This window comes from Anolis sagrei, chromosome 5 (assembly GCF_037176765.1).
Source record: "Anolis sagrei isolate rAnoSag1 chromosome 5, rAnoSag1.mat, whole genome shotgun sequence".
Lineage (NCBI taxonomy): Eukaryota > Metazoa > Chordata > Lepidosauria > Squamata > Dactyloidae > Anolis > Anolis sagrei.
Window position 1 is genome coordinate 143,447,007 of NC_090025.1, and position 24,110 is coordinate 143,471,116.

Consider the following 24,110-nt stretch of genomic DNA (forward strand, 5'->3'; position numbering starts at 1 on the left):
CTGGAACTAACTTGGCACAGAGAACCTCCATGACCAACAAAACATACTGGAGGTCTTTGGAGGGATTTATAGGAGTTGTAGTTCACCTACATCCAGAGTGTACTATGAATCCAAACAGTGATGTGTCTGGACCAAAATTGGCATTCATACCCGATATGTCCAAATTTGAATACTGGTGGGTTTTGAGGGGAATTGACCTGAACATTTTGAAGTTGTAGGTACTGAGATTTATAGTTCACCTGCAATCAGTGAGCACTCTGAACTTCATTAAAGATTGAATTGGACCAAACTTGACACACAGAGCCCCCATGACCCTCTGTATGTCCTGGTTCAGTTTGGGGAGGATGGACCACGGATGCATTACAAATTACCAAACTGATATTACCTAACATCAAAAAACAAACAATGCCCTTTTCAAATAACCTGGGCATAGCTGGGTCCCCAAGATAGTATTTTAATATAATTCCATCTGCCTGTTAGTGCTTTTTCAGTTTTCCTTGTACTCAAGGAAGATACTTGTATGAAACAGGACAGTGATAATACCTCCTTCATGACTAGAAAATTATGCATCAATTTAGGGCAGTCCTGCACAATCTCCACATGTTTGGGCCTCCAACTCCCAGAAGCCCTAGCTAGCTTGTCCAATGGCCTGGAATTTTGGGAGCTGAAATCCAAAACATCTGGAAAGCCTCAGGTTGAGCAGGTCTGATTTAGGGTGAACTTATTTACCCCACAATCCGTCCATGTCTGTTCTCTGTATGGCTTGTAGAAGTCCAACGTGTCTATCTTACTTTCTTCCACTCATCAGTAATGGGGGAGATAGTTATTTCATGGGAACAATGAATGGGGGTAAGTAAAAGACTGTCCCACAAATCCCAGTGTTTCCCTACTGATGTTCGATGTTATAGCCTAAAACAGGGGTCCTCAAACTAAGGCCTGGGGGCCGGATACGGCCCTCCAAGGTCATTCACCCAGCCCTCACTCAGGGTCAACCTAACTCTGAAACGACTTGAAAGCACACAACAACAACAATCCTATCTCATCAGCCAAAAGCAGGCCCACACTTCCCATTGAAATACTAATAAGTTTATATTTGTTAAAATTGTTCTATATTGTTTTTAAGTGTTTTTTGCACTACAAATAAGATATGTGCAGTGTGCATAGGAATTCATTCATGCTTTTTTTCAAATTATAATCTGTCCCTCCAAGAATTTGAGGGACTGTGACCTAGCCCTCTGTTTAAAAAGTTTGAGGACTCCTGGTCTCAAACATCTGGAAGGCACCAGGTTGGGAAAGACATGGGGAGTAATGAGGGTCTGGATTGTAAAATGTGAATATTTGGGCAGCAATTATTGAGCACTCATATTCTGTATACTACTAGAAGAGAACCTTGAACTAAAGTGGTGTAGGCCTGTGAAGGGATTGTGTTGTGTCCTGTGCTTATTTGATGTTTGATGTATTTTGAAAAATAGTGCAGTGCAGTAATTTTACTGTGGAAAATGTGCAATTTGACTATTTGACTCTGGATGGCATGATTACACTGAAATGTATTTTAATCATGTTTATTATGCATGTATTTTAATTCAAGTTATTTTAAGTTACTATTGTATGTTTTTAAGACACTATGGAGGTGCCATATGTAAGCTGCCTTGAGTCCTCCTTGGGTTAGAGAAAGGTGGGACATAAATAAGGTAAATAAATAAATAAATAAATAAATATTATTTTTCCATAAATATAATGTTAATGAATCTTGAAGGCAATGTGTGATCTTATTATCCTAATATAAGTCAGTCCCATTGAGTATGTTCACCTATGTTATCTGCATTTCTTCTTTTCTTATATTAGGGCTTCATATGATGAATCTTCTATTATGGCCAATGACACTCTAGAAGGTTTTCATGAAGTGAATCTAGCATCACCGACTACTCCAGATCGCCTAGGAGTGTATGAATCTAACGCTTCTGAACAAACTACCTCACCGACTGTCATCTATCGCCCTCACCCCCCAGCTGTGTGCTCCACACCAGTTCAGCCAACTGCTCTGGATGTTGCTAACCTTCCTACACAACCAGTGTATTCATCTCCTAGGCATTTCAATTGTGCAGAAACATCAGGTATCAGGTTGGTTGTAAGGATATTTTACCTATTGTTTTAATAAAACCTTGACATGATATGTTTGTGCACCATGGTCTTCTAAAACTCTGTTTATTATTGGCTATGACTTTTAGAGGTTTTTTTTTTTTGCTCATTATATATTGTGTGTTCTTCTCTTTCAGCATCAATGTTACAGAAACTGTACCTTGTTCTACCTCAGGACCCCAGGGTGGTCCACTCAAACATGACAATTTCAGAAGGGAAAGCAGTAGTGCGGAAAGAGAATTTTTACAAGGCGCAACAATAAAAGACCCTTCTGAAGGAGGTGACGATGTTTTGGGGCTGAGCACAGATAGTCTCTCTCGCTTGCGAAGCCCATCAGTATTGGAAGTGAGAGAAAAAGGCTATGAGAGATTGAAGGAAGAGCTTGCTAAAGCGCAGAGGGTAAGCTCAATAAATATTGCATATCTTATCAATCTGTGCAAGTGCAGATTTGGCACTGTGGAAGGAATTCAGTTATCTTGAGGATCCTGGCTTTCATTTGTTTTCTCGCCTCTCCCCAAACACCTTTTCTTTAAAAAGCAACATTATGGTTTCTCATCACAGCAAACATCTGGACTTCTTTTTTTAATGCTTAACAGAGTTGATATTGCACTTACTACACAGTCCATATGTTTATTATTTATTTATTTATTTACTTCATTTGCATACCATTTTTTTTCACCCCAGGAGGGACCCAGCAAGTAGGCCTTTGCCTGTTACAGACCAATAAAAGCACCACAAAAATAAATGAAATAAGCAAAACTCGACTTTCCGTTCAGTAGGAAAGATTAAAAGTAGAAAAAATAGATCTTCACAATTCAGCCTTGGAAAATCCCGTTCTTTAAAGGTGTTGCATGAGAATGTTCTTGCCTGCCTTCAAAAGGAAGAAAGGAAAATTTATTACATTGGGGCAACTACTAAAAAGGTTTGGCTCCAAGCATAATCTAATCTTTCATTTTGGTATGGATTCATCACAATCCTAAAGTAAGACTTCATATGGAAAATAGCCCTAGAATATTTATTTTGCTCAAATCACTTGTATTCTTGATTTCAGTAAACTTAGAAGCAGACATTTGAACTAACTGGTGTTACTGAATAAGCTTCTAAGGCATTGGTTCTCAACTTGAGGGTCCCAGATGTTTTGGCCTTCAACTCCCAGAAATCCTAACAGCTGGTAAACTGGCTGGGATTTCTGGGAGTTGTAGGCTAAAACACCTGGGGACCCACAAGTTAAGAACCACTGTATCTAAGGTAACTCTGATGGCCTAAAAACTGTTGGTCTAATTAGTCTAATCTAGACAAATACTTGAATCTAGAAATCACTAATAAGAAGTCACTAATAAGTGAAAATGACCAGCTTTTTGTGACTATGAAAGTCAGCTTGAAATTTAGATGGAAAAATAAATTGATGAACTCTTCATTCAGGAAGGGGTACTGACAGGGCTGTAGCCAGAAAAAAATGCAGGGGGGGGGGGGGGTTGAAACTTTTTTAAACAAATCATGAAGAGTAGTTCGATAACACAACAACAACATTTTTAATACAATCCAAAGACCCTTTATTGCTCCGTAAAAGGTATAAGATACAAGGTATGAAAGGTTAGTAAGGCCAAAAATAGCAAAAAAATAGGTGTTTTTAAACCTGAAAAATTTCGGGGGGGGGGATGAACCCCTACCCCCCCTCCCAGCTACAGGCCTGGGTACTGAATGTAGTGTGACTGGTGGGGACAAGAGACAGAGCCTTCTCAGCAGTGGCTCCTCAGTGAAATTAGATCAGCGCCCTCTCTCCTGGTCTTCAGGGGAAAAAAAAGCAAAAACCTGGCTATGGGACCAAGCCTTTGGACAGTAAGCAATACCGTGCAATAGATAATTGATATTTGGAATGGCCCTGGACTAGGATTGTTGGATTGTGTTATTTTAACGTTTATATTAATATGTTGTTAACATATTAATATGTTGACTTGTGCGCCAACTGCGACCATACCTCGTGAAGGCTGATCTGGCTGGGGTGGTCCATGCCTTGGTCACCTCTAGAATGGATTACTGCAATGCGCTCTACGTGGGGCTGCCCTTGAAGACGGCTCGGAAACTTCAATTGGTCCAGCGGGCAGCAGCCAGGATGCTAACCGGGGCTCATTATCAAGAGAGGTCTACCCCTCTGTTTAAGGAGCTCCATTGGCTGCCATTTATTTTCCGAGCCCAATTCAAGGTGCAGGTGCTTACCTACAAAGCCCTAAACGGTTTGGGACCACCCTACCTGCGTGACCGCATCAACATCTACGAACCCACACGCTCGTTACGGTCATCTGGAGAGGCCCTGCTCGTGATCCCACCCACGTCGCAAGCGCGCTTGGTGGGGACACGGGACAGGGCCTTTTCTGTGGCGGCCCCCCGACTTTGGAACGCCCTCCCAAAAGATCTCAGACAGGCCCCCACTCTAGCCGTTTTCAGAAGGAATTTAAAAACTTGGCTGTTCCGTTGTGCCTTCCCAGACTAGGAATCCCCACCCCAAGTCCTAGTAGCACCTTAGCATAACTAATTGTCGCTGCACACCGCACTTTTAACCCTACGTGCCTCCTGCTATTTCAGCACTTTTAACCCTTGTACCCCAGTGCGCCGGCCGAACCAGCTTTTAATAAAGTCTTGATGTACTGCCATTGTCGTTATTTTGCTTATTGTTTGATTTGCTTAGCTATTGTGGTGTTATGTTATTTTGTTTATTGTTTGATTTGCTTTGTTATTGTGATGTTACGCTCTCTATTGTATTGTGTTTTGAGGCTTCGGCCTGTGTAAGCCGCATCGAGTCCTCCGGGAGATGCTAGCGGGGTACAAATAAAGTTAATAAATAAATAAATAAATAAATAAATAATGTTTTTAACTGTATGTTTTAATGTTTAAATGTTGTTGTGTTTTTATGATTTAATTGATAGCTGTATGTTATTGTTTTATGTTAGGTTTTTATGTATGTGAGGCACTGAATTTTGCTCTCAATATGTTGGAAACCACTTTGAGTCCCTACCCCCCCCCCCCCCCCGGGTGAGAAACTAATATTGTGTCGTGCTAATAATATAATATTGTATACACATATAATATTGATAATATTATAATGTAATACAATACAATACTAATAATAATACAGTATAACAATTTTATATTTCATATTACTTGTAATATTGTACTATAGTGGTATAGTAAAATATAGTAATAGACAATACTAATATTGTGCTATGCTAATAATATAATATATTGTATGTACATATAACTTGTAAGCTGCTCTGAGTCCCCTTTGGGGTGAGAAGGGTGGCATATAAATGTCGTAAATAAATAAATAAATAACATACACTGAATATTTGACAGTTTACCTAATTTACAAAAGCTTGAATTTTTTTCTTGTGTTACTTTGTGAAGTATAACTTTAAGGTAGAATATCCACATCACTGTAATCATTTTTCTTTAGCTGTCACTTTGCACACAAACCCTTTGAAAAGTTGTCATTATGTCTTTTTGTAACAGCTTTGTAAGAAATTGCTTTTAGTCCCCTATACTTCTTGATGGTGGAATACAAATGCCTATATAAATACCTGTATAAGACTATGTGTTTCTTTTTAGAAGTAGAAAATATTATTTTATATTTTGACATGGGGTTTCATCTGTGTGCTATTCTTGTGTCTATAGCATGTAATTAACTTAAGTGATATATTGTTTAGAAAAGCACCTAGATATTAGTGTGAGTCTTGAATAGCATCGCTTGTTTTTTTTTTCTCTGCCTGTTGAATCACATGTAATCAATCTATAGAAATATTGCACAGCTTGCAGACATTGGGGTCTTGGAGACATACACAAAAACAAGAAACAGACTTCCTTTTTGCCAGGGCAGTGTTGCTGTTAAGTCAAGATTATTTTTATGAGTAGCTTGAAGCTGCTTAGCCCAGCTTCACCCTGTTCCTGTAAATGAGGCTATTCAGACGAAGTGGTCTTGGCACTGGTTTCTCAGTTTTGCTTGCTTTAGAAAATTAAATCTTTGCTACATTATAGTTTTGCTGAGCTGCAGAATTTGTAGAGAGCTCTGTAATCCTTTGGAAATGGCATAGAAATGCTGAGCAGTGCTCCTTGTTGTGTTATTACTTTCGTGGCTCTGGGTGTATCATTTTCACCTTGTAGAAATGTCACCTCTCTGTTCCTAGAGTTTGAAGGCCTTGTTTTACATTTCTTTTACGTTTCGGCTGCCCTCTAGTGCTGTGTATCTGTCATGCCTGTGTTGGCACAGATTTTTAGCACTGGTTAATGCAGTAATTCTCAACCTTCATAATGTCGCGGCCCCTTAATACAGTTCCTCCTGTTGTGGTGACCCTCAACCATAAAATTATTTTCATTGCTACTTCATAACTGATTTTGTTACTGTTATGAATTGTAATGTAAATATCTGATATGCAGGATGTATTTTCATTCACTGGACCAAATTTGGCACAAATACCCAATACGCCCAAATTTGAATATGGGTGGTTTTGGGGGCAGGGGCTCATTTTGTCATTTGGGAGTTGTAGTTGCTGGGATTTATAGTTCACCTACAATCAAAGAGTATTCTGAACTCCACCAACAATGGAATTGAACCAAACTTGGTACACAGAATTCCCATGACCATCAGAAAACACTGGAAAGGTTTGGTAGGCATTGACCTTGAATTTCGGGGTTGTAGTTCACCTACATCCAGAGAGCACTGTGGACTCAAACAATGATGGATCTGGACCAAACTTGACATGAATACTCAATATGCCCAAATGTGAACACTGGTGGAGTTTTTGGAAAATAGACTTGACATTTGGGAGTTGTAGTTGCTGGAATTTATTGTTCACCTACAATCAAAGAGCAATCCAAACTCTACCAAGAATAGAATTAGGCTAAACTTCCCACACAGAACCCCCATAACCATATACTGTGTTTGCTAGTGGTCTTTGTTGACCCCTCTGATATCCCCTCTCGACCTCCCCAGGGGTCCACCCCTCCCCCCAGGTTGACAAACACTGGGTTAATGCAACTTTGTGCATGTGTAGACCGCCCCTGGCGGTCCATTCTTGTATCCATCTAGGAGAAAAAGCTTGGATATAAAAAACTTGTCCAACAGTCAGGAATTCTGGGAGTTCAAGGCCAAAAACAGCTGGAGGGCTGCAGGTTGTGCAGATCAGAACTAAGCTTTATTGTTAGTGAATGCATGCAGCAGGTTGTTTACAGCAGAGAAAAGCATAATAGGTCTTTAACAATGGATTCCAGCATCTTCTCCCCATATCTGGTAGAATCAGGCTTGTAAGCAATAATTTTACCATCCCAGGGTTAACTTTACAGATCTCTCCTCTGGCTGAGGCAAACTTGAAGCTGGATTTCAGGGTAATAGAGGGCAAAGCCAAACAAAGGAAACCGAACTATGCAGGTGTGATTAGTCTCCCATCCTAATAGACTGCATAAGCAAGTTGTTTGCTCTTGTGGTTGTTTGCAGCCACCTCTGAACTCCTAGACTAAAGCGTAAACCATTCCTAAGTGTCTACAAACCGTAACCTTTCTTGCTCTGCTAGATTTCTGTTGATGTTTATTCATGATGCTAATGCGAACCTACCGACCTGCTGACAGGGATCACATCTCCTACACTTGTATTTAAATAATTGCAGCCAGCTCAATGACAGTGGATGGAACGATATTCACAACTACACATACATTGTTGAGTTCTGCAAAAGCTGCCATAGATTTAGTGATATTGTTGAAGGAAGCAGAACCCTATGTGATACAGCCAATGTCTTGCCTTTCTTTATAATTTTCTCATTCCACATATTTTAGCCCTAACTAAATCTTTCCTTATCCTCCTACACTTAACAAACATTGTGGGCAAGGGAAAGGACTGTAACTCCTGAAGAGCCACTTCCCATCAGCGTAGATGTTATTCATTAAATAAGTCACCTGACTTGCTCAGCTTCCTAAGTTCTTGTTTGCCAGTATGCCTAAGATTTTCTTTGTTATCAGTGCTCTTATTCTAGTTCAAGGTATCATAGACATCACATGCATCATGTCAGTAGCATAAATAGGTTTCGGTGTGGCATCTGATCTGTGTTGTAGATACTCCTCTAAATGTTGGACTTGTGCATTGAGGCACTCAGTGCTAGTCAATGCTTCCCATCTGGATTGTATCCACCAGGGACAGTCAATGGTCAGAATTGTATTTGGCCATTTTGGAACTAATGACTAGTACGCACCAGTAGAATTTGAAGTCTGTTGTAGTCAGTATTTATTATACTAAATGTAACTGTGTGGGGCAGTCATATGCATGTATTATCCATGTCTCTGCACCATTTACATAAAGAAGGTATGAGGAGCATGTGGCCCTCCAGATGGTTGACGGTATCTCCCATGAGCCATCAATATGCTTTCTATTGGCTTGCTGATAGGAGTAACTATTCTACAACATCTGGAGGGCCCCATGGTCTACAGCTGTGAAAAAATTGGTGAGTAGGATAACTAAAATAAATAAAGTTTATTTATACCCCACCACCATCTCCCACGCAAAGATTACTGCAGATGCAGACTGTGGCCAGGAAATCAGAAGACGTTTACTTCTTGGGAGGAGAGCAATGTCCAGTCTCGATAAAATTGTAAAGAGTAGAGACATCAGACTGGCAACAAAGATCCGCCTAGTCAAAGCCATCATATTCCCTGTAGTAACCTACAGATGTGAGAGCTGGACCTTAGGGAAGGCTGAGCGAAGGAAGATCGATGCTTTTGAGCTGTGGTGTTGGAGGAAAGTTCTGAGAGTGCCTTGGACTGCAAGAAGATCCAACCAGTCCATCCTCCAGGAAATAAAGCCCGACTGCTCATTGGAGGGAAGGATACTAGAGACAAAGTTGAAGTACTTTGGCCACATCATGAGGAGACAGGAAAGCCTAGAGAAGACAATTATGCTGGGGAAAGTGGAAGGCAAAAGGAAGAGGGGCCGACCAAGGGCAAGATGGATGGATGGCATCCTTGAAGTGACTGGACTGACCTTGAAGGAGCTGGGGGTGGTGACGGCCGACAGGGAACTCTGGCGTGGGCTGGTCCATGAGGTCACAAAAAGTCGGAGACGACTGAACGAATGAACACACCATCTCCCCGAAGGGACTTGGGGTGGCTCACAAAACCACTCCCCAGTGCCGCATCTAAAATAAACAATAAACATAAGCATAAAAACAATAACAACATAAAATTACAACTGCAGACACACTGAACATACATAACATCACATCACATGCAACCATTGCAGACTACTCAAGGTCAAAGGCCCATTTAAAAGGCTATGTTTTTAGGCTACATCGGAAGGTTTGTAGAGTGGGGGCTAATCTAATCTCTCTCAAGGAAGGGCATTCCAGAGCTGGGGAGCCACCACCAAGAAAGCCCTTTCTCTTTTCCCCACCAACCATACTTGGGACAGTGGTGGGACCAAGAGGAGGGCCTCCCCGGAAGATCTCAGAGGCCGCTTTGATTCATAGAAGGAGATAAGGTTTCAAAGATAGGTTTAACCCGAACCTTATAGGGCTTTATAGAATCTTCTTTCTCCCCCACTTTCTGTGAAATGGATACCATGATGGATGGAGAGCTGCAAGTTTCTGCTTAGCCGTGTCCCATTGATTGTGGAAATTTCCCCACTAACAGTTGTTAGAGCTAGGTGGGGAGGAAATTGGCTTCAGAAAATGAAGTGCAATGAAGGTTTGCCTTTCTTGTGTATTTGCTCAGGTTCATCTAAAAGAGAAATGATCTTATCTCTCTTGTCCATTGTTAGTACTTGACTAGATAGGCACATAAATACAAAGCACATCGGTTCTCCATTTTGTCTAGCTTCCTGCTGTGCTGGATTTAAATTCTGAATTTTCCACAGGAGCTGAAACTCAAAGATGAAGAATGTGAGAGGCTTTCAAAAGTGCGCGACCAACTGGGGCAGGAACTGGAAGAACTTACTGCTAGTTTGTTTGAGGTTGGTTTCAAAGCTTCCTTGTAATATAGTTCTGGGATGGCTGTTGCATGAAGTGGTCAGGTCTTCAAAGTGGGAAAGCTTGGGAAACAATGTATGATTGATAAATCTTGATATTAAAATAGAATTAATTCCTATGTAACTTGGGGTGATTCACCTACATGAAAGTGTGCACATGAATGTACAGGCTGCAGAAATGTCTGAATATATGTGTGAAATTACCCAAGCCATTTAAACAGACTGCCTTTTTGGGATGGTGCCTTCATTGTTACCTTTTCATATAGCAACCACACCATAATGTGACTGCCTGAATTGTACTTCAGAAACATATTTTACCATTCCAGTGCTGTGCTTTGTTTATCTTAGAGGTGTGGACAGCTCTGCTGGCAGGGGATTAAAGGTAAAGGTAAAAGATTTCCCCTGACATTAAGTCTAGTCATGCCGACTCTGGGGATTGGTGCTCATCTCCATTTCTAAGCTGGAGAGCCGGCGTTGTCCGTAGACACCTCCAATGTCATGTGGCATGGAGTGACTGCATGGAGCGCCGTCATGTGGCAGGGGATTACAGACTTTGAAAAGCAGTGTAAAAAGTAATTTGGAGGTTTGATTAGAGGTGCCTTCCATGTCAGTTGAATGGTAAATTGGCTCTGCAGACATTCAAGGAACTGATCACAGTGCTGAACTACAACACCCAAAAAGGATCAGTACCTTGAATAGCTTCTATAAATACAAGACTAAAACTCAAAGTGGATTCAAAACCCCACTGATACGAGAACCACCAAATATATTGAGTTTTGACTAAACAGCTGCAAAATTTTGTTCTTGTCTTACGCTGTTGGTAAAAGTGAGGAAAATATTTTCCTTGTTATTGTCTTTAATCGGAAGATCAACCTGTGTGAAGCATTTATACCAGGCAAACCTTTGTTCTTACAGGAAGCACATAAAATGGTTAGAGAAGCTAACATAAAGCAGGCCGCAGCAGAAAAACAGCTGAAAGAAGCACAAGGAAAAGTGAGTTCTCACTGACTGTTAATCTTATGGCTGTGACTGAAAGGATTTCATGTATGTTTTGGGTTCATGCATCACCCTCTCTGATGTTCTCTTCCTTTTCCTCTCTTTGTGTGTCTTTGGAGATTTTGAAAAGTAGTTACAAAAACATTCTGAAGGGAAACAGTTATTTGTCAAAACACATTTCATCATTTCCTCAATCTTCACTTTCAGAAACAAAGCTCCTTTGAATGCTACTGTATTTGGCCCTTAAGAATTTGTTGTGAATTGAAGCTTTTCATCTCTATAGCATATGTACATATGTTTAATATAATGATATAGATAAGATTCTTAGTGATGCGATTTTGACATAGGCTCACTTCACGCTATCCACTTATTTGGAGCTATGTTGTTCCCTTCCTTATTGTGTTTTGCATTAGACTGTCAGTGAAATGCTTCTTGTCTCCTAACACTAGAATTCTACTTTCAGCTTTAATGAGGAGCTCAGGCAACACACCATACCTATAGTCCATGTAGACTCAAGAATACTTGAAAGCAGATTTTCTTGAGATAAATTAATGAGGAAAGTTGTTGAGCTGGAAGGTATAATGCTGTTTTCCTTGAGTGTTTGGAAGTGGAATACGGTGTGTTAGTGGACTTTGATGTAATATTAAGCTCTCTTGAATTCTCTGTTCAGAAAATAGGGTAGTTTGGATAACTGTAGGTGATAACTGGGGGGCTCCTAAAGAATCAGGGTTGTTATATAGCACAGATCATTTTTAATCTCCTGGTTATTAACTTTCTAGAGTTCCACATATTAGAGCTGGCATGGGAAAGCTTCAGCCATCCAGGTGTTTTGGACTCCTAACTCCAAAGCAGTTGAAGTCCAAAACACCTGGAGGGCCGAAGTTTTCTCATGACTGTGTTAGAGAGTATTAAAGGTGTTATGGAAGTCTGTTTATACCTGGGAAACATTAAGGGGAAGAACTGATGATGTTGTCCTCAGAGCTGTCCTCAGATATATTATGCTGTTGGGTGTTAATGTTGGCTCTGATCGGTGATCTCAGCTTATGTTGCATCACAATTCTGACAGTTTTATGATTGACTCGGTCTCATAAAAGCCCTGATTCTGTGGCTTGGAATCTCTGCAGTGACAGTGAATCAGTTACCCTGGTGTGACCTCAGAAAATTGTAGACAATTTGAGACTTTACTGTACAATTCCAAAAGAAGAGTTTTTGCAACCACACTGTTGAGGACAAAGTTTATTAGCACTCTCTTCTTATGTTACAAGTTTTTGGTGGCGGTAACAGGAAATGTTTTGAGAGTGCAGATTATGGGTTTTGCACCAACTCTTGTTGTGCAAAGACTTGTTTGAAGGGGTCTTTTGACTGGGTAGGCAACAAAAGCCATTGGCATGGCTATATAATACCATACATCATACTTGGAACTGTGTAGTTGTTCTCAGTCCTTGGAGTAACTTCACTGTTTGTTGAAATTTCATGTAAGAAACTCATACTTAGAAATGCACCACATTTTTCTTGTTTGGTTATATGTGGCCACAATCAAAAGATAACAAGATTGTTAATGAAGATTTGATGATCTGAATCAGTCACCTTGCCTCTCACCAGTGCAGTGAAATCATGGATCTTTTGAGCTTCAATGCATCTATGATGTGCCTAAAAGTGTCACATCAGAGTCTTGTCTCTATCCATTCCAGTGTTTTTACACTTTTATTTCTTTCATCCAGTTGAATTCTGAAATGTATCCATCTATCTATTCATCTCTCCATCCATTGTGTTTCTGTCACAATGTATTATGAAATGTCCTTCATAAAAAAAGCCAAATATAGTAAAAATGTCTACATCCTTCCTTATAAATTCTTTGCAGGTTGCAAATTCAATCTGTCTTTTTGAATATGTTTATTTAGATTGATGTTCTTCAAGCTGAAGTAGCAGCTCTGAAAACATTGGTACTTTCCACTTCACCAACCTCGCCAACAAAGGAGCTCCAGCCTGGTGGGAAAACGCCCTTCAAAAAAGGTCACACGCGGAACAAGAGTACAAGTAGCGCCATGGGGGTCAACAGCCAGGACCTTGCTGTGATGCAACCAATTGTGAAAGACTGCAAAGAGGTATTTAAAGGGATGAAAAAAACTTTAGGCATTTTAGGTGTGCATTAACATTGTAGCAAACTTATGAAAACTTCCTTCTTGAGAAGCATTTATAAGACAGTAACATGAAGTTTGTGAGGTTGTGTTTCTCCTCCAAACAATTATTCCTTTAGGGGAAAGAAGTGGCCCAATAAGCCTGTATTTCAAATATATGCAAACCACAGATTTGACTGCGGTTTTTACAATTTTGACTGCTTTATTCCATTGAGGTCACATTTTAAGTAGGGGTGGCAATATACAGGCTAGGAAATGGGCCAGTTAAACCCTTGTGCTGGCAGGACTGAAGAATCTGGGGAGAGCACAGATGAGCACCCTCTGTCAGCTCCAGCTCCCCATGCGGGACATGAGAGAAGCCTCCCCCAAGGATGGTAAAACATAAAAAACAAACAAACACCTGGGCGTTCCCTGAGCAATGATCCTTGCAGACGGCCAATTCTCTCACACCAGAAGCAACTTGCAGTTTCTCACGATGCACCTGACATGAAAATAAAAAAAAAGACATGATTTGGAAATCATTTTCTTTTCACTTCCTAAGTTTTGTTTTATTTTTTAGAATGACCTCTTCTGGGTCTGAAATGCTCTGTATACCCCAAAACATGGTTGAAATACCTACATCCCATCCTAGAACATTTTATAGCATTTGTTTTACTTCATATATGCCATAGAAACAGTTTTGAGAGCTACATGGAAAATGTAGTTTCCCCAGGAATATTTTATTTAATTTATTTTGTATCAAAAACATTGCATAAATTAATATAAAACTGATAAAAATACAAAGATCACAAGTGGCGAAATATCTTTTGACCAAAAACGGGCAACAGCAATTACATTGTCTGCAACTTCAAACAATTATTTCTCTGTACATGAGACAGGACATTGTAGACAAGCATACAGATGCAGAGTTGTTTGTTCTGCTCCATAGTCACAGAAAGTGGAGGATTATTTTAGGTAGTTCCCAGGAGTATGTTTTTGTGTTTTTGCAGTGTATATGTATGATTGATTTAACTATGTAAGCATTGGAAGTAGAGAGATTTATGATGTTTAAGAAAAATTTGGGTTAAGGTTGTAAGATTTGTTTTGTTTGGAGCTGAAACTGTTTTTGCTACTCTTCTCCTACTTGGCATTAAATGTGTGAGCAAAAATGTTTCCTGACAGGAATTTTAAGAAATTAAATCTCGCCATGGGTTCACAATTGTTTCTCTCCAAAGACACAAAGAAAATAATTAAAGTTTTTAATACCTCCAGTTTATTTTTGGAAATTAGTCCCACATGACATGTTGTAATACGAAGACAAAAGGGTGGAAGTTGGCAAACAATGCCTACGCCTGGGATTGTGCGGCAGAACAATGTCAACTGTGCAGCATGGTACCTTGAAGCTAAAGCACAATGTAGCAGAATTAAATAACTCTGGGAAGGAATTGTTAAGTATATGTAAATTAGCAAGGCATGAAGCACTTGTGAACCCTAGCTATATTGTCAATTACAAATTATGGAAATAGAAATATGCCTTCCAAGATACCATAAGTATTGGCTATAGTATGTTCAACTTTTGGACATTTCTCTGTTCTTTTTTTTAACTGTTAGGCTGACTTAGCCCTATATAATGAATTCAGATCCTGGAAGGATGAGCCTACAATGGACCGGAAATGCCCTTTCTTAGATAAAATCTATCAGGAAGATATCTTTCCATGTTTAACCTTCTCCAAAAGTGAGGTAACGTTTTGAAATTGCATATTGTTATTTATATTATTATCACTGCATGACGGAGGGCTTCTTTACCTTGGCCACCTCATGTTTTGATAACATGAGCAGTTAAGTAAACATGTTAGAAACCAAGACTATTAATGTTAGGATGAAATGTACAGGAGATAAGGAGAGATTATGGTTCGTATCCAGGCTCCGAAAGCGAGGAGGAGCTGAGGAGCCTTCTCATCAAGGTGAAAGAAGAAAGCGCAAAAGCCGGGTTGCAGCTAAACGTCAAAAAAACCAAGATTATGGCAACAAGAATGATTGACAACTGGAAAATAGAGGGAGAAACCGTGGAGGCCGTGACAGACTTTGTATTTCTAGGTGCAAAGATTACTGCAGATGCAGACTGCGGCCAGGAAATCAGAAGACGCTTACTTCTTGGGAGGAGAGCAATGTCCAGTCTCGATAAAATAGTGAAGAGTAGAGACATCAGACTGGCAACAAAGATCCGCCTAGTCAAAGCCATGGTATTCCCTGTAGTCACCTACGGATGTGAGAGCTGGACCTTAGGGAAGGCTGAGCGAAGGAAGATCGATGCTTTTGAGCTGTGGTGTTGGAGGAAAGTGCTGAGAGTGCCTTGGACCGCGAGAAGATCCAACCAGTCCATCCTCCAGGAAATAAAGCCCGGCTGCTCACTGGAGGGAAAGATACTAGAGACAAAGTTGAAGTACTTTGGCCACATCATGAGGAGACGGGAGGGCCTAGAGAAGACAATTATGCTGGGGAAAGTGGAAGGCAAAAGGAAGAGGGGCCGACCAAGGGCAAGATGGATGGATGGCATCCTTGAAGTGACTGGACTGACCTTGAGGGAGCTGGGGGTGGTGGCGGCCAACAGGGAGCTCTGGCGTAGGCTGGTCCATGAGGTCACGAAGAGTCGGAGACGACTGAACGAATGAACAACAACAACAACAACATCCAGGCTATTTGTGAATGAATTTATCCAAAGCATTGACTTGCATTGCGGTCTACAGAGAAGGCCTCCTTTCAGTTCCACCCCCATCAGAAGCTCAATTGGTGGGAACGAGAGAGGGCGCCTTCTCAATGATCCCTCCCCATCTCTGGAACTCCCTCCCTAAAGAAATAGAAATGGCTCCACTCTCCTCTCCTTCTAAAAATGCGCCTATGCACTTCAACATATGGAGAGAAGGAAGACTAGGACACTTTAAATGTTGGCTAACCCACTTGTATTTTATGGCTGTTATGATACATCTTAAAGGAAGCACTCCTGTCAACCATTTTTAATATAACGTGTCTTAAGTTGCTTTTAGGGTGTACGGAATGTTTACTTACGTTTTAGTTTTTATGTCTTAGTGGACTGTCCCTGTTTTTATTTTATTTTGATGTTTTTTTATGTTGATGCTTAATTCCTTCGTTTTAAGTTTACTAACCATTATCCTGTATTATTTTGATGTGTCTGTATCCATTTTGAGGCATTGAATGTTGGCATTTTTATATGTAAACCGTTCTGAGTCCCTCCGGGGAGAGAGGGCGGTCTAGAAATAAACTTTATTATAAGGTAAGGTTGAGTGTAATGACTGAATTTGTCCAAAGCATTGACTTCATGGATGAATTTGAATCTTGCCAGCATATATTCCTGTATTCCTGAGTACTGCCTGACACGACTTGTCTTTTCTCAAATCCTGTGTGGTACATTTATTTTTAATAAACACACGTTTTTTGTGAGTGTGTTTGCATGCACTTCTAGGTATAGTTAGTAGCATATTCTCCTTATACTTATGAGAAACCCTAAGTGTTGAAAAAATTAAAGCAACTTCTTGTGATTTTTTTTAGTTGGCATCTGCTGTCCTGGAAGCTGTGGAGAACAACACATTAAGCATTGAACCTGTTGGCCTACAACCTGTTCGATTTGTGAAAGCTTCTGCAGTTGAATGTGGAGGACCAAAGTATGTTTACCGTGGAAGTTTCCTGTCTTTCAGCAGATGTAGGACTATATTTCAAAACAGCTGGCTCATTCCTAGCTCTTTCTGTCAAGAAGTGGTTGACAAAGGTTTGGTCCAAGCTGGAAACCCTATAGGTGCTGTAGAAGACGATGGAAAGTTTGTTTTGTAGCATAGGCAAAGGGGCAATTTCTTAATAGAAGCTGCTGTGACAACAGTGGGAATGGCATAGAAGATGTTTGGCCTGGATGGCCTTTGTGGTCTCTTCCAATCTTGTGTCTATTATTTGAATGTTGAATAGTGTTCATTTGTTGTAAAGGTGGAGAAAGCTTGTAAAGCATGCAAAGTATAGTATATGTAAAAATATTAGGTATTTAAAATTTGAAAGGCAAAAAATATGTCTGCCTAAGCACTTTCAACTGAAAGCATTACTAGGTATGTGTTGTCAAAGGCTTTCATGGCTGGAATCACTGGGTTGCTGTGAGTTTTCCCATTAAGACCCACTAAGAAAATCCAACAAATGCTACATTCAGCAAAGGACAAGAGGGATCCTCTCACCTCTGCAGGAGTCTACCGTATACCTTGCAGCTATAGACAAGTCTACATAGGGACCACCAAAAACAGCATCGCCCAAACACGAACCAAGGAATGTGAATGGCACTGCAGACTGATTCAACCAGAGAAGTCAGCCATAGTAGAGCACTTGATGAACCAACCTGGACATAACACATTATTTGAGAACACAGAAATGCTGGACGACTCTAACAACTACAATATCAGACTACACAGAGAAGCTATTGAAATCTACAACCATGTGGACAATTTCAACAGAAAGGAGGAAGCCATAAAAATGAACAAAATTTGGCTACCAGTATTTTTAAAAAACCTCTAAAATCAGAACAGTAAATAAAGAACAACACTAAAAAAGGGAATTCCAGACAATCAGGACCAGCTAACACCCCCCAACAAAGGATTTCCCCAGGCAGAAAGTAGCTAAGCTTTGAAGCTGTAAGGCCATTCAGTGCTAATCAAGGTGATCAGTTGCAACATTCACACTAGCCTCAAACAGACAAGAGTTATTTTTCCCACCCTGGACATTCCACAGATGCTTAAACCCCTAGTCTCCAACAAACCTCACATCCTCTGAGGATGCCTGAAATAGATGTGGGTGAAACGTCAGGAGAGAATGCTTCTGGAATATGGCTATACAGCCTGGAAAACTTACAGCACCTATTACTGGGTATTCTTCTCCGTATATAAATACTCACTCCATCTAAGACGTGTGAAATATGGAAGAAATAGGATGAGATGGGATCAATATCTAGTTATCATGTCCTTTAGTAACTGTTGGCATCTTTAATCTCGTCCATGAATTTATTTTTTAATGCTTTTAATGCTGTCCATTGACTTGGCGATCCCCCCCTTTTTCCTTTACTTAGAATGGTGCCTGTAAATCATTGTATACAATGTCTAGCTGTAAACACCTCTACCAGACTTCAGTTTTCCTGTATATTAATTTCTGAAATACTTTCTAAACCTGTTTCACTTTGTTCTGTTAGGAAATGTGCTCTCAGCGGACAAAGTAAAACATGCAAGCACAGAATCAAGTTGGGAGACTCAAGCAACTACTATTACATTTCTCCCTTCTGTAGATACAGGGTAAGTATTGCAATTCCTTGTGTTTTCACTCAGCTTGTGTTTCATGGAAATAAGTAATATAATATGTTACGTTATAATTACTATGCTTCTTTTTTTTTTGTACAGATCACATCTGTATGTAACTTTTTCACATACATTCGGTATATTCAGCAGGGGCTTGTAAAGCAGCAAGATGGTAAGTGAAGACTTGTGTCCAGTACAAACAATTATTGAATGTGTTGGCAGGTTTGTATTAACATAGGCCAGGAAGAAAGGCCTGAAGGTGTTGATAGATTAGTCCAGTGGTATAGCTGATTTAGTTTGAATCAGTATGCAAAGTTATTGTCGCACAGGCATGGGCAAACTTCAGCCCTCCAGGTGTTTTGGACTTCAGCCTGTCAGGAATTGTGGGAATTGAAGTCCCAACACCTGGAGGGCCAAAGTTTGCCCATGTCTGTAATGCAGCATTTATGAAGTAACTGGGAAAAAGAAGTTCATAGCTTTAACATCCATAGACTTATACCTACTTCATCATATTATGATAGATGAGACAGAACTGATTCATCATTTATATAAGCTACGCATTTGCAGTTGCTTTTTCCAGAGAGCAAGAGAACTCATGCCTCTCCAGAGGAAGAGATGCAACACTTATTTCTAATCACTCTGCCATAACAGTGGTGACTGACAGGAGTTAGAGTATATCAACAATTGGAAGAGTTGGAGTTATATCTTGAATCAGCAGTCAACTTTCATGTAAAACATACACTATTGGCTGACATTTAAAAAAATATTTTATAGACTTCAGTGGGCAACATCTTTCACTTCAATTTTAAAACATAAGAAGATTAATCAATGTCGTGTTAATGTATTTCCTTTCTTTTCCTGCCATTCTGTGTCTGATTGAGCTTATCTTTGTGGTTCTCAGTGGTTAGGCTTCATGGCCTCCAAAGTTTTTTCATTGCTACAGTTGTACTCCACAAACTGTTCTAATCTTTTTCCAGTGCAAAAATACTTCTTATGAAAAGATTCTAAAACTAAAAGATGAAGTAAAAATTTGACTTTTCAACATTCTAGCACAAAAAATTAATGGTGTAAAGGGCAGACTTGGGTTTTTTTTGTATTATTAACTTTTAAGTCACCAAAAATAAGTACATTTTAAGGCAATAAATCTTTCAGATGTGCATGCATAGTTATTCAATTTTGCTAGTTGCTTTTTTGAAGTTGAATGAAAAATGCATTAAACTACTTCACAGTCCTGTTGTGAAATTGGGAGTGGGAGAGATCTCTTTTAAACAGTAGTTCCCAACCTTTTTTGACCAGGGACCTCTTAACCAGGGACCACTTTGACCAGGGATCATTCCGCAACAAGGTTTACGAATCAGTTTTTTGTCAACTTTAGATTCGGTTTAATTATTTGGGGTGCTGATTCAGAAAATTGCATTGGATAAACCACATCAGCTCTTGTTTCTGCTACAGAATATATGTCAACCAGTAGTCGCCATCTGCTCGCCCACAGAAAACCATATTTAATTAGTCTCGGTGCTATAAGAGGGTTTTGCAAGACCAGTTGCTCTCACTGCAACTGTGTAGTAACTGTGAGACCATGGACCATATTTTAGTTAATGCAGACCACTGGTGGTCCATGGATCACAGGTTGGGAACCACTGCTTTCAAAGGACAGTAAGATATAAAGGTAATCATTATTACTCTAAATAGGATGAGGAAATAGTGCTCCCTCCCAAATTGGGAGGGAGCAAGTTTGTTTTCTGCTCCCCTGGAAACTAGGATGCGGGACAATGTTCAAGTGAAATCAAGGAGATTTCACTTGAACATTAAGAACTGTGAAAGCTGTTCAGCAGTGGAACTCTCTGCCCTGGAGTGTGGTGGAGGGTTCTTCTTTGGAGGTTTTTAAACAGAGGCTGGATGGCCATCTGTTGAGGTGCTTTGAATTAGATTTTCCTTCTTCTTGGCAGGAGGTTGGACTGGATGGTCCACGAGGTCTCATCCAACTCTATGATTCTATGATAATCTGCCTTTATCTCTTTTGTGTTTCTCCTGGCCCTTGTTGAGCTCCTCACAGTTTTTCCACTTGTGAAAGGACAAAAGTCAAACTGCCTCCAAAGAAAGGAGACTTACTGTGAATCCTTCCCAGTCCTCCCCTCCCAAAGTCCCAATATTGGTTCAACAAACCAGAAGAAAGTCACAATCAGAATGAACGTACAGTTGCAATTTCCAGTTAGTTTGTAGCTGAAAATTGGGTGGTGCTCTGCACTGTGGACAGTGATAGATTTCTGACCTCATTGCAGTTGATTCTTCTTTTGTGTTAAGTGATCAGTTAGATTCCATCTCTCTTGCTCCAAGCAATAAATTAGTCACAAAAATGAGTTTTAGAATGCAATGCTATGCTGGCCAAAACAACTCCTACCATCAGCCAAAAAAGCACACTGGCACTCAAAGGAAGTGGAAGAGGCTAGCACTTAATGTTTTCCTGATGCAAATTGCATTAGTCATTTGCATTTCAGGAAAATTACCTTCGAATGCTGCCAATAGGTGCATTATTTTTCAAACGTGGCATTAGTAATATATGGCATTTGTAATTCTGGATATGCAATATATATTATTTGATATGTTTCCATAATAGACAGCTGACAGTGTTTTCTCAGTGTCTGGTTGGTATCACTTCTATATGTGCGTTTGAGAATGAGCCATTTTTGTACCTTGCGTGAATGGAAAGGAGATACTTTTTAATATGTATATATGACTCACATATACATATTTGTATATATGTTTTGATGATGTCTGTTTTTCTTTTATTGCAGTGGATCAAATGTTTTGGGAGGTAATGCAACTGAGGAAGGAGATGTCAATGGCAAAACTTGGGTATTACAAGGAGGAGCTGTAACTACTCAACTTCTGGTGCTTGCATGAACTTCCATAAATTTACATATCTTTTGATTGAGTCTAAATCCTAGTCATTTGATATTTATTTTGAAAGAAAAAAATGGGTCCAAGGCTTCTACTTTTGTGCAAATTGCACTCCATATTCTTGTAATTCAACAAATTGTATAGATGAAAGCTATATTGTTCATTCGAAGTGAAGGCAAGAAGATTTTCAGATGTACTTGCAATTGTAACTTCTGATTGAGAAATGCCAGTTAAATGCTTTTTGGGATTTGTGTTTGTTTTTGTGTTCTGGAAAATTTTTAATGTAGAATTTCAGCTTAATAAAAGTTAAATTAGAGCCTTGTGATGTCTGAAATATTTTTAAAGTTTTGTGCGCATTCTGAAAACTGGATGCATGTTTCTTTATGTATGCTAGTATTCTTAAAGATAGCTCAGGACACTTCCACACAGCCCTATATCCCAGAATACCAAGGGAGAAAATCACACATTATCTGCTTTGAACTGGAATATATGGCAGTGTGGACTTAGATAACCCAGTTCAAACCAGATACTGTGGGATTTTTTTTCCTTGATATTCTGGGATATAGGGCTGTGTGGAAGGGCCCTGTGTTAGTATAGTCTGACAAATCCAGTAAGCTCTTGGTATTTGCTGAGGTTTGGTTCCAGGACTCTTTGTGGATACTAAAATCCATAGATCCTTGAGTCCCATTAACTATAATGACATAATAAAATTGTACTCCTTACCTTACATAAAATGGCAGAATCAATGTTTTGTGGGGGAATATTTTCAAGCCATGGATGATTGGATCTTTCGATATGGAGGATCAGTTGTGCACACAGCAATACAAAACAAGAACTAGTATTTACTATTATCTACTATCATGGTTCCAGTAGGAGATATTAATTTTAATGATCTTGACAGAATGGTCTTAGCTATTCTTTAAATAAACAGACTCTGATCAGTAAAGGGACAAATGCTGGTGAGAGCAGAAATAATTCTTCAGATTTTTCTCAGAGTATATATTCTAGGCTTATTTCACACATTTTTGCACACCTTGCACTATTTCCTGCAGTATTTTATTTCAGATGAGCTGTCAAGGAGCAGTGATCTCCACACAAGTTAAGCCTTTTCCATAAATAAAATGCTTGGGCATTTAAATGTCAGATATCCACAGATAGTTACATTTGATTTCTATCAGCCTAGCCTTTCACTTACCTTGCGTGTCATCTTTTCAAGCTGTTCTCTTTTAAACATATGGTTGCTCTCATTATGCCCAGTAAGCACATTTCAATGAAACCAGGTCACATTGAGACCCAGATAATGTCCAGGTGCTGTTTTTCATCCAGTTTGGGTACAGTTTGCAGCCTACTTTTGCACACCTACACAATCCGTTTCAGGGTGGTGGGGTTTGTTGAACTAGAACTTCCAGCTACCCTATCCAGTAGTGAGAGATTTTGGGAATTGGGGTCCAACAACATATAGAGACTCCCATATTACTCATCCTTGATTTGTACTGAGGTGTCTTGTCTCCTTGTTTATATTCATGATGGGACCATCAGACATCTCACTCATGACATCTTCACGCAGTGGGCTGCAAAGCTATAGTAGTTCATGTCAGAAAGTCAGTGAACATTTCAAAATCTCACCTAAATTGTAAACTTTGAGCAACATCTTTCCCTACAAGTGATCGGAGTCTTTGTATTATCATGCTCAATATACCTGAATAACAAAACTTTTTAAACTGGAGACTTTGAACCAATGGGAGCTGACTTGGTAAATTAGGTTGATACGGAGTAACAGTGGTTTATTCCTCCTGAGCTCTTACAGCGTGTATCTCCAAGATGGCATCTTTAAAACAGGTGGGTAAAGTCTGGCACTTCAGACTGCAGTTCCAGTATCTTTCATAATTGTATATGATGGGAGAAACCCACAAAGGTTTCTGTGACAATCAGTGGGTTTGGATGGGAATGAGCTGTTCATGCCCAGTTCTGTGTTGGAACATCTCCCGGATTGTTGCTTAGCAGACTTAAATGGTTAATTACAGAGCTTTAGGATATGACATTTCTTTTGATACCTCATGTGCTCTATTTAATGGCATTTTTCCACCTTCTTCTGACTTACTCGTATTTTCTGTGAAACCCTTTTCAGAAGTATAATTATGAAGTAGAGTAGAGAATTCAATTTAAACTTTTGGCTGCATCTTTATTTAGGGAAAGGATGGAGATTTTGAGGTCCTTCAGATGATGCTGGATTGCATCTCCTGAAAGACCCAGCCAGCAAATTCAGTAGTGATGAATGTTGGCAATTGCAGTTTAACATCTGGAAAGGTGCACAATTCCTGCTCCTGAATCAAGATATTTTTTGGCTAAGATCCTGCATCAGCTGATGTATTGGAAAATTTCATCCAAGCAGCACAATGAGATGTCTTACCTCCCACAGGATTTACCCTCCATGTCCAATTAGTAGGCGATGGACCAAAAAAGTGCAGTGACCAAAATTTCAATCTGGTTCCCAGAATGTCAGTAAAAGAAGATAGTCTGCAATAGTCTCTGCAGGCTTACCATCTTAAAGACACTGCACAAACATAAAAGAGAAAGGGAAGGGATTTTTTTAGTCATATAGTCTTTTAGCAAGGAGTAGTG

General features: G+C 39.7%; 1 protein-coding gene across 1 annotated transcript in view; it reads left to right on the forward strand.

The window, feature by feature from the left end:
* RAB3IP (RAB3A interacting protein) overlaps positions 1-21,804 on the forward strand; it is a 38,229-nt gene extending 16,425 nt beyond the window's left edge. Inside the window, exons 2-11 of the mRNA XM_060777470.2 lie at positions 1,846-2,121; positions 2,277-2,538; positions 10,028-10,123; positions 11,054-11,131; positions 13,036-13,239; positions 14,863-14,991; positions 16,819-16,931; positions 18,485-18,584; positions 18,690-18,759; positions 21,383-21,804. Coding sequence (XP_060633453.2) covers positions 1,846-2,121; positions 2,277-2,538; positions 10,028-10,123; positions 11,054-11,131; positions 13,036-13,239; positions 14,863-14,991; positions 16,819-16,931; positions 18,485-18,584; positions 18,690-18,759; positions 21,383-21,465 — 1,411 coding nt within the window. The 3' untranslated portion in view covers positions 21,466-21,804. The remainder of the gene's footprint in view (positions 1-1,845; positions 2,122-2,276; positions 2,539-10,027; positions 10,124-11,053; positions 11,132-13,035; positions 13,240-14,862; positions 14,992-16,818; positions 16,932-18,484; positions 18,585-18,689; positions 18,760-21,382) is intronic.
* Positions 21,805-24,110: the final 2,306 nt, after the last annotated feature.